This window comes from Podarcis melisellensis (assembly GCF_964234715.1).
Source record: "Podarcis melisellensis genome assembly, chromosome: 1".
In the NCBI taxonomy this organism is placed as follows: domain Eukaryota; kingdom Metazoa; phylum Chordata; class Lepidosauria; order Squamata; family Lacertidae; genus Podarcis; species Podarcis melisellensis.
The window spans coordinates 109,185,061-109,196,737 of record NC_138528.1 but is presented as its reverse complement, the minus strand read 5'-3'; the positions used below and the strand labels follow the sequence as shown (position 1 = coordinate 109,196,737).

At 41.3% G+C, this 11,677-nt stretch overlaps 1 protein-coding gene across 2 annotated transcripts in view; it reads right to left on the bottom strand.

Moving 5' to 3' along the window:
* The window catches only part of CERS6 (ceramide synthase 6), a 77,896-nt gene that overhangs the window by 7,017 nt on the left and 59,202 nt on the right, over nucleotides 1-11,677 (bottom strand). Inside the window, exons 6-10 of one of the 2 annotated variants that reach the window (XM_081923603.1) lie at nucleotides 10,098-10,190; nucleotides 7,493-7,621; nucleotides 5,719-5,825; nucleotides 1,202-1,358; nucleotides 128-151 (exon numbers count right to left, since the gene is read on the bottom strand). In XM_081923603.1, the coding sequence (XP_081779729.1) occupies nucleotides 128-151; nucleotides 1,202-1,358; nucleotides 5,719-5,825; nucleotides 7,493-7,621; nucleotides 10,098-10,190 (510 nt within the window). The remainder of the gene's footprint in view (nucleotides 1-127; nucleotides 152-1,201; nucleotides 1,359-5,718; nucleotides 5,826-7,492; nucleotides 7,622-10,097; nucleotides 10,191-11,677) is intronic. The other variant, XM_081923604.1, reaches the window with a different exon arrangement.

The following is an 11,677-nucleotide window of genomic DNA, read 5'->3' as shown; positions in this document are numbered from 1 at the left end:
TGCATTTTAAGCAGAGTGGCTGTGCAGAAAGACAACCACTGAAGAAACAAGGAGAGAAGATGCAATAATAATGATGATGATGATGTTTGCGTGGCATGTGTGTTCATTTTCCCTCAGGGAAACTTACATGCAAAGGGTTCCACTTCCCAGCCTTCAAAGGCAGCAGAAAGAAAATAATTAAGAAGGTTAAGAAAGAAGACACATATTGTTTGGTGTTAAACAAGTGACTTCTGCTAGGATGGAAGAGAACAAAATGCAGTTCTGAGAGAACAGACAGAGAACTACCAGAATCACTGAAGGCTTAACTCCATAGAAGCCACATTCTCTGACATAGTAGCACCCTGTTACTGTCTATACAGACTACACTGCAATACTATGGGGTTGCAGAGGAAGCTCTGAATTCCAGAGGCCTAGCGTGAAAGCTCAGGGCTGCTTTGCACATTGCAGTTTTAAGGTGTACCTATGGGTAGGGATGCGGTTGGTGCTGTGGTCTAAACCACAGAGCCTAGGGCTTGCCGATCGGAAGGTCGGCAGTTCAAATCCCCGCGACAGAGTGAGCTCCCGTTGCTCAGTCCCTGCTCCTGCCAACCTAGCAGTTCGAAAGCACGTCAAAGTGCAAGTAGATAAATAGGAACCGCTCTAGCAGGAAGGTAAACATGCTGGCCACATGACCCGGAAGCTGTACGTTGGCTCCCTCGGCCAGTAAAGCGAGATGAGCACTGCAACCCTAACGGTCAGGGGTCCCTTTACAAAACCCTTTAGAAAAAATGCAATGTATGGAAGCAAGCAAACCCATGTTTGCAAGTGCATAGATCATACAAATGTGTTTCCCAGTGAACTGGAACTGATAGCAGCTTCCGGACAAGTTTACATATGAAGTGGAAGATGCCAATATCATGTGTTTGTGGCCTTGAGAAGTATACCAAACAGCTTTTCTGGTTACAGTAAACAAGTTCCATAGATGAACCAAGGTAAGCCTAAGTGGAACAGTTGCCCTGAATCAGCAGCCCATGCTCAATTCAACTGAATGCTCAGACAGTCAATATTAAACATACAGTTTCAAGACCTGATGTGTCTTCTGGAAGGGAGCGACAAGTTTTTGCCATAGATTGATAAAGTCAAGTGACTTGAGGGAACTGTGCTAGTTGGGGGGAAAATTACACACTAGAAAGCAGAAGACAGTTTTTGTTTTTTTCCTTACCTTGCCTTTCAAAATTGCTTTATAGGCTGCCTTTACTATTAGATAGGACCAAAAACAGTGGAGAACTTGAAGTCCCAGAAGTAAAATGATAAAGATCGTCAAGGAAGGAAAGCCACCAACTGCTTCGGGCAGTTCAAATATTGCTGTGTTCAATACCCTGGAGAAAAGAGAAAATGGCAAGTCAATATAAAACAAGAGAGAGATGGTTCATTTCTCAACAATGCTTCCCACCCCTACTGGAGTCATTATGAATGTAATAACAGAGCATGAAAACTGGTCACTCAAATGAGCTCATCCACATTATCAATGATCTCCAATATGAACAAGGTCTGGAATGCTTTAAAATCAATACATCTGCATCATGGCTTCCCAAAGTGGCTGATACTGACCTCCTGGGGTCAGTGGAACTGTGCATGAGGTGAATAAAGACCTTGGGGTCAATAGGGGTTCAAAAAGGGCCTGGGATTTAAAATAGGTTTGTGAGACTGGGGGGTGGGGGGAATAATTAGGAACTATGAGTTTCAGAAATAAAAGGAATGCACTTCCTTTGCCAATGAGGAGCCTCTGTATTTAATAAGATGCCTCCACAAAACAACAGTACTCTCATACCACGCTGTTTCGTTGCTAAAAGAAACTGTATACAGGTGCAGAGTTTCACTTTTTAAACAATATTTTTAAAGCATCAAAGTAATAATTCCAACACCTCCCACAAAGATATAAAAGGAAGCTGTCATCTGGAAAACTTCAAGCTTTTATTGAGCTACAACCCCACCTGCTGCCCCGACTTATTCATATGCTTGTTAAAAGCCGTAATTCTCATTAGAATGCTATTATTTTCACTCGTTTTACTTCCTTACTCCTTACATGTTATGATTCCTAGTAATGGTTAACAATGACTGATAAGTGTTGACTGCATATTATTTCTTGACTTTATTTCATTTACATTCCTAAGAATTTGGGTCAGTGTCAATGACACCTTTATAAGCTCATCAATGGGTCAAAATGAGCCCTGAAATTTGAGAAACCCTGTTTCATGGGAGGCTGTCTACACATTGCTTTGCTTTCCCAGTGACTCCCATTGTATTTTATTTATGTTCCTCCTTTCTTCTATGATGGAACTCAAGGTGAGGCTTCCAAGGCAGTCTTCCCAAACAAGACACTCACCTTAGCCATCTCTGCTTATTTATTTGTTGTTTCACCTCTGAATTATCAACCCGGGACATTCAATCTGGATGAACTAATGTATTCATCTAAAATGCTTACCAGTACTGTTTCCATTGGACTGGTTCCTGCATATTAAAAGCCCTGCACCAACACTAGCATATCATGTGACTTGAAGTACTACTGATCAGTTCCCGTAATCCCATTTTGGTGTGAATGATATATGACCCGTTGAATCCCCAAATGGACTAATCAATAATTAACAGAACATCAGCATATTGAAGAAAGTACAAGCTATTCTAGGGCTCAACTGATATCAAGTTATCTAATAGAAAAATGAATGATTACTACCAACCCTATTGTTTTATAATCTTCCAACTTTTTGTGAGGTGGGAGAGACATAGATGTATATATTGGTGAACTGATTAATGAAATGTGTGTGTTTCATATTACATTCTTCTCTCCCACCCCCACTCTGCATTCTTACCTAATGAATAAACCACCACTCTGATTTGATGCTTTTGACTATTATTCCAGTGGACTGAATCATAACAGAAACTAGTTTAGGTAGCTAGACAAAGATTACTAGTGCTGCTAACACTCCAAGACACTTAGATTGATCCATGTGATAATGAATTGATCCATGTTATGACCCTGAGCTATGCTACTAATACTGTTATAAGCATTTGATTACTTAGTTTTAAAGGAAATTTAAATACACTATATAAAATGAAATGTTTAATTTTTTTGTAATAAATCATTGTTGTTCAATGATAAAGACACACCTGGCTCTCATAGGTTCTGCAGTAAACATTTAGTAAGTTTGACTAAAGGGGGGGACTAATATGGATAACTCACTGAATTAATATTTTCTACAGGGGTTGGGCTTTTGCAGCAAATATAACAGAGAGCTTTGTGGCATCTTAAAGACCAATAGATTTATAATTCCACAAAAGCTTATGTCATAATCAATTGGTATTTATTGATATACAAGACTCTTGGCTGAATCACAGATGTAGCAGACTGAATTTAACCACTAGATGGCATGTTTAGCAAGTTAACGTCAACTGTCTATATGGCATTGGGCTTGTGTCAGTGAATCCTCTAACATACATTAACTTGGAATGCCGTGCTGTTCTGCAAACTTTTTTCTTGATTTCCCCCACTAAAAACTGGGTGCGCCCTATGGTCCGGTGCGCCCTATGGTGCGAAAAATACGGTATTCCTAAACAAGCCAAAAGAGAATTTCCCAGAAACATGGCTTTTAAACAAAGGAGAAAGATGAGGTGACAAAATGGGAACGTCCTTAGCAACTGCACAACATATACAATTTGAAGCATTAATCATTAAAATGGTGGTGCCTTCTGTTTTAGCATTCTCCACAGAAATTTAAAGTAATGACCACCTCTGAATTTCACATATTGGACAGGGTTCTATTAATTCTTATCTGCTGAAAACTAAGGGGTATATTTAGCCATCTTTTTGCATTAATTTAAAATGCATTTTTAAACCAACACAGACATTGGATACTAGACTTACTTAAATTTAGCCCAGAAAAATAATTAATGGTGCTTCCTTAGTTTCCCCATACTCTTTAAAAATTAGTACAGTCGTACCTTGGAAGTCGAACGGAATCTATTCCGGAAGTCTGTTTGACTTCCAAAACGTTAGTAAACCAAAGCGAGGCTTCCGATTGGCTGCAGGAAGCTCCTTTGGAATTGCACAGGGGGAAAAAGAAAAGAAAACCTGCCTCTACAGGGGGAGGTCACATGTAAACAAGCAGATTTTTGCAATATCTTCCTACCAAACCATTAAAAGAAGGTTTTTTAAAATTCATGCAAATGTTCAAGGATGCATGTGAATAAACTAACACTACCAAAAAGCAGTGGAGGTAACTATTGTACAGATTTCCTGTCTTATTTATTAAATCCATCTTCCTGATACCATTAAACTAGGCCAAAGCCACAGAAATGATAATGATTACATGAAATTTGTGCTCTATTGTTCCATGCTGCTGCTGCAGAGCCAGCTGGTCAGCTGAATGCCCCCCCAAACCACCTTTTGTGGTGCTCTGTTCACATGGACCGGATTAGCAATGCAACTATGATGACTTAATCAAAACAGGGTTGTTTCAACCCGATTTTGTTTGTCCTGTAGGGGCTTTGGGGACCTTCTCCAGGAAGTGCAGAAGAGTTAACTGAGGATCCTGCACAAACACTGACAGATGAAGAGCTTGAGGAGCTGGTGAAATCATGCGCAGAAAGCGACAGTAAATAAGATGGTGATGTTGAGCACGAGGCAGCAAGCTGGGACCTGTAAAAATATTCCGAACTCTTCCGCGCAATTAAGCACATGAACAATATGATTTATGTCAGGGACCTGCAATCAGCTCAGAGGGGGAAGGGCAGTTGTGTTATAGGGAACCTCCGAAGATCTTGCGAAGCAGCTTCTCCTCCGGCGAGGAGGAAAACCCCACCTCCAGTGGAGAGGAGGTGGTGGGACCAGTTGATGCTAGGGCTGAGCCGAGGCTGAGCAAACCGGAGAGGAGGGAAGTACCCTTTTGCCAGCGCCCACTCTGCGCAGTAGGTTTCGGTGCAAGGAGGGGAGGAGAAGGCTGGGGGTCACGCGACTGTTATGCTGGGGGGGGGGGGTATAAGGACTGCCCACTCCCAGATTCTGCTAGCGATTGAGCCGGACATGAACTTACGACGCTCTTCACTGTAAATAGTTTGCACTAAGAATAAAGCCTGGAAAAGGCAGGTTGGAGTCTTGCCTGTTTGCTCTTGTCAGCACCTGACAATTTATGACTACGATCTCTCCATAAAACATACCCTGGATGACACTATGGGATTACAGACACCTGAGAGAGAGATGTTTGAAGAGGCAACAGTGGCAGGAGTGATCCTGTGAGGAAGTATTGCTGTAGGTGGTAACGATTAGCCCCCAAAGTGGGAGCATGTGATTGGGCTGGCTGGTTGGCAGCATTGATTGATTAGTAGCTTGTAGAGAGGACTCAGGAAAGTGACCCCCTCCTTGACAATGCTGGGTTGTTAAAAAAAAAAATTAATGGCTTCTTACAGGTTTTCCTTGCATTACGTGTTTGTGTGTAGTTCCCAGGAACTGACCCCATGTGTAAATTGCAGGCTTATTGTACTTGAACTTTATTTATGGTGCACAACACAAAACACACAGTTTAGTTGTCTACAGACTCAGATGACATTATATCATATTCCGTGGGTTCCACTATGAGATAAGCTGATTCTTTAGTGGTCCTGCCAAACTAATTCAGTATGAGAAGCAGCAGTACATAAGAAAAGCAACCATAGCCCTTGAAAATGACAGGCAGATTTACTCACCATAAAGGATACAATCCAAGCCTTGTAATCATGAAAATGATAGCAAACGAGAGGAAGAGGAAATCACACAACTTTTGACACTTGCAGTAGTTTGCCATTTTGGCTGCCTATAACAAGGAAGGAACACGGGTTATCTCCTTAATAGAAGTTACGTCTAAAATAATTATTGCACACAGTACCGGACAATTAATATTCAAATGATGCATAGCATATCAGTGTGAACTCTTTAGTGCCCTTACCTCTTCTACTGACGATGCTTCACACAGCGGCCTCATTTGCATATCACACTAAGCCAAACCATGGCTTAGTGTAATCACACAGTTGTGCAGGTTCTGGGAGAGGAGATTATGGCTGCCTCGTTCTCCCTCGTTGTTTTGTTGAGCCAAGTCATTGCTTGGCTTCATGAGTCACCCAAACACAAGCTTGCAGTTTAGCTCTCTCCAGACCAACCAAAAGTGGTAATCATGGTTTACTACTCATGGTCCCAGTACAGGAGAGTTAAAAGAACCCCCCAAAAGCCAACATTTTAGCCTTCTTTTCTGTGTGTTTTTTAAAAATAAAAATCAGAAAAACCTAGGGCAAATAAAAATTCAAACAATACTAAAAGCAGCAATAAAAAAAGACAGACGTTAAGGGCTGTCTTTTTACATTTACATTGGAATAAATTCCATCAAGCAATATGAGATAACCTTCTTACCAAACGTGGCATGAATAGGACTGTGCTGCAGAACACAGCAGAAACAGATTTTTGAGAACTCACATTAAAAGCGATTAGGTATTGCATAGACTTGCCTGTCTCATCTCATGCGCGCAGGGGACAAAGAGCAAGAGCTCTGCAGCTCACATTAAGTGCCATGCAGGCTCACGTGGGAACAGGCAGTTCTGGAGGTAGCCTGGCCCCAAGTCCTTAAGGGCTCTGAAGGCTAAAACCAGCACTTTACATTGATCCCAGAAACAAACAGGCAACAATGAAGATGAGGAACATGGCTAGACTAATAAGCACCAATCTTTGGACCCTAGTCTGGCTGTCACATTTTGGACTAATTAGGACACGAATAACTGAGAGCAGGTGTGTTTTCAAGAGAGGAGGCAACAGCAGGTAAATCATTCAAAGCTGATGAAAGGAAGTCTTCACTGCTGCCTGTATACCCAAGGCGCAAATAATGTCTCTGCACTGCGCACCTGCCCTTTCAGGGGAAATATAACCCTTGTCTGCAACAGGCTTTATATATACACCCAGGTCTCCCAGAATAAAAGTGATGCTAGTTATATAGACCTTTGCTATGATTCAGCAACTACATAGTATGAAAAAGCATTGCCGTAGCCAGTTAAAATGTGGAGATTCTATGGACTCCCAAATCCTATATGGTTTATTTTCAAGAACTCACTGAATAGCCATGTTTGACAAGTACAGCCCTACTAAAAGCATTTTACTCAAAAGAATGTTTCACTGTGCTCACGGTGCTTACGAAAAGCAGCACTGAGCCACCTCTGAGACAAATTTCAACAGCTAGAAGCTTTCATGGGCTTTAGCAGTGTTTCCAAAATTTGGGTCCCCAGCACCAGCTGTTTTTTAGACTACAATTTCCATTATCCCTGACTGCTGTTCTTGCTAGCTAGGGATGATGGGAGTTGTAGTCCAAAAACAGCTGGAGACCTAAGTCTGGGAAACACTGGGCTGTAGCCTACTACTTTAAAATGTTGTTTGTTCTGGAAGAAATGTTTTGAAGACATGAAGATTTATTATGGCTAAATTTCTCTCTCTTACTCTCACCTCCAGCACGCTGTCCACCACATCATGAAGACACATAGTTAGGACTCCCACTCGGATGAAATTGACTGTGTAGGAGAGGGTTATCAAAATGACTGCTACAATGTGATGGGTAAACATGATGGTAAAGTCCTGAGATGGAGAGATAAACGGAGTTACAACATTTGTTCACAAATTAATTTGGCTTTTCAAACATTTATTCTTACAGATATATAAAATTAAATAAATGCCAGATATACAAACTCTGCACATATATTTTTTGAGAGAAGATTAGAATGCAGTCAGGAACTTAGCAGGGGCACAGGAAACGGCCTTGTGCTGAGTTAGGCCATTAATCCATCTATCTTACTATTGTCTGCAAAGAATGGCAATCGCTCACTGGGGTTTTAGGCTGAAATTCATACAGCACCTTCTGAGTCCTGATGCTCTACAGTTTAGGTTTTTTGATTGAAATATTTACAGACTGTCCAGCATACTCAAATATCGCAGTAGCGCACAATAGTAAAAAAACAAATTAGAACAGTTTTCCGAACAGAGATTTGACAGTGCCCACAATTTTTTTTAGCACCCTACCAAAGGTGCACAAGGTTGGAACCTGTCTTACTTCAAAGGGGAGTAAAATACAGCCCATTCTAGCGACAGGCCCATTGTGATATTGCAATATTTCCATGCTGCTTTTTTCTATGTAAGCTGATGTTTGTGCAAGTTTGAAGAATTATGACAGAGCCTGAAGTTGTAAAAGGATCAAAGTAGTTTAATACCATACCAACACCCCCAAATTCTTTATTTGCTGGTAACTTGAAGTAGCAAGGCAGAACTCAGCAGCAGGAGGAGGGCATCTGTTTCTAGGACTTCCCTTCATATACATCACAGCATTTTCAAGTATAGTAACATCTAGAAACTGCCAGGGCCTTTGCTAAAACTACATGACTGCATTTCACATGAATCCAACACATTCCTTCCCTCTCAAAAATGCAAATAAACCATTTAATTGAGGTAGCCATTTTCTAAAATCCTTTAAACTGACCTCAAAACAGCATCTCTCTCTCTCTCAAAATACCATCTGTCATCTGACCAAAACTCAGCAAACACATACATAAATTTGACTGATGTTAAAGTAATGACATTCTGGGGCAGCTATAAGCTTCTTAGGAGACCACACTCCCCACATGACTGTTTCTGTCTTCCATAAATACAATGTAGGAATGTGTGAAACGAACAATATAAAAACAAACACTGCCCCCCCCAACTCTTGCGAATACATCAAAACACAAAGTGTGCCACTGTGAACTAGTGAAAAAAGTTCATCTACCCAGTCACATTATTTTCGCGGAATGCTGAGCTGATAATACATGCTGGACTGCAGATATTGCTCATTAATCTTCAGTCAGGCAGGGATAATCTACTGGAATTTATACCCCACCAATAACTGAAAGAGGCTTTTGAACATCAGCAGTCAGTTCTATTGGAAGGTATTTTCCCGTCAGGAAACTGCTATTAGGGCAAAGAGCAGGGTAAGCACATCTCTGTGGTAGATTTCACTCTCATTCTAGGATCACACCATTGCCGGACATGATCCAACACATCTTTCCCCCTTCAAAGAATATTCCTTCTCGCTACCAAATTGGCCCAGAAGGCCAAGAAGCTGGATCTCCTGCGAAAAGGACTTCTGTTTGCACAATGGATCTTCCTCCCTCTTCTCTCTGCATGCCCTCTATGCTCCCCCAAAGTGGCTCCTGGAGGGTTGGAAGAAACCCCTAAAACAGCACATCATGGGAGAAGCAGGGGGATGGCATGATCAGAACAGTGTGATGTTGAATCCCTCTTTGTATGTTCTGGCACAGAATTCTTCCAAAGCCTTTTGGAGGGGCTGGAGTTTGCTAGCAGATTGTAGTTTGCTAGTAAACTGTAGTTTCTGTAATCACCGTATGTTTGCGCAATGATGTAATAAATTGTCTTAAATGCTTTGACTGCTCAGAGCATTTATGTGACTGAGCAGAAGCCAACCCAAATTATTTGAATTAACTACATTCAGTCGATAATTGAGTTAATAAAATGGATGATGAAAATGCTTATTCTTCTGCTCTCCAGAAGTGAATCCACCATCTCTAAGCACCAGTGACGTTTGTTTATTCAAAAACATTTTCAGTTGATGGGACTCCTTAGTTGAAACCCATGCCCCCCCCCCCGGCGGAGTTTGGAGTCTGGTAAGTGCTGCTGGTTTTGTAAAGGGTTTCTAGGGTTTCGAGGATGTTTGCAGGCTTTTCCAATGTTGTTTCAAATGTACACAATGTCACTTAAATGTGCGGTGCCTTTGGAAAGTAGCCCCCACATATATGGGGAGTTGTCTGTATGAACAGTGGCCAATATTGCCACACAGCACTGGAGATGTTAAAAACCATTTCAAGCTGGTTTGGAAATGTCAGCAAATGTTGCTGCCCCAAAATGCAGTTGTTATCCACCGCTGCCATCACTGCATTTAACTTTTACAGGAGTTCACAGCTAGAAACGGGTTGTTGTTAATTCAATGTACAAGCGTTCACCAAAGCGTACTTTCACAGCCTTCTTTAAAAACGGTTGCTCCTTGAAACCCACAGATTGCTCTTACCTTTCTTTTGATGTCAATGAACTGAGAAAACATTAAGGACCAATAGAACGACAGCTGAAGCATGTAGTAGTAATGCATTTCTGGCATCAGCGGCTGAAAGGAGGGGATATAAATAAAGAGATTAAAACAGAGAAGTTTAAAAACCTTCAGATCCTCACTTGAATGGCAACCTCAGGCCACTTACAGAATATTTCCTATCTGGTAAGATTTATAGCGAGTTCCTCTCCCACATTAAAACAACACCACCTTACCAACGCTTACCCTTTTCTTCCTCTATGCGGCTCACATTGCTTCCTTGCACTGGCCTGGTCTGCGAACACTAAACCATAGCTGAAATAAACTATTGCATAATCTGAATGAGCTGCATGCCCATTGATCAAATTGCGAGGGCTTCACTCCTCCAAGGCTCATGGTGTTTCCCCCCCTCCAAACAAACCACAAAAGCCCTGGTTTGAATGACAAAAGGCCAGAATGTAGTTTGTTTCCCACCAGCACGGCAGGAATGAAGGAGGACCATAATAATAGTAATAGTAATAATAATAATAATACCCCGCCCCACTCTGGGCAGCTTCCAGCACATATAAAAACATAATAAAACGCCAAACATTAAAAACTTCCTGGTACAATAATAATAATTTTATTATTATTGATAATAATAGGAGCACAATTTCAGTAGTATGCCGCTCGTTCACATTCACCCATAATTTATTTTAACTATGATTTAATGTGACACATGAACCAGGCTAGCATTGACGTATTATGAATATGGTGCAGGGCAAGCCTTTTTGATAAAGGGAAGAGCTGTGACTCTGCCTAATTCTGGAAATTAGGGCCTCCTGTATGCATTCAAATGCTTTCCACAAACCTTTTTGGCTGGAAACTTTGACTTATGTGGCTGGCTGGCAGGTGCAACACCTGTCGTTTTCTATTTATGGCACACTGTGGGGAAATGGGTAGGTGAACCTACCTTTGACCAAAGCAGCTGGCCTAGTCAGACTTTGGGTCCTTTCCGACTCTAATTTCAACAGCCATCACCTTAAAACCTCTATATAAATTATTCTCCGCATAATGTGCTAATTAAAGGGATGTATTTGCCTTAGTGCTGACACTGAAGCAGAGTTTTATTTATTTATGATTTGGATAACCCAGATTTGTCCCCTACCAGCTAACGGGGATTTAAATGCTGTGCTGTACAGCAAATGTATTTCGCATCCCCCTTGCAAATGGATAACGTGCCAACGTCTATGCTCATTACAGTACCTTGAAAACTGTCCAACATGTTTTAAAAAAATAAAAGAAAGCCCTTTCTCCCACCCTGCATGTTCAGATGATTTGTTTGTACCCTAAAAGGTTGGGTTCGTTCCAATACCTTTCAGTATGGTTTGCCTTTCAGTCTATAATCTGCTTACACGAGTGGATCCTACAACAAAATGTTGCATTGTGGCATCACCTCTTAACATTGATGCTTCTGTTCAGGGTTCTTTCCAGGCATGTCCTCTTTATGTTTTTGCATTCCACACACAGACACCCCCTGAGTTTGCCAGTTTCCCCCCTCAGTTGAAAAAGTTCAGTGTTTCATA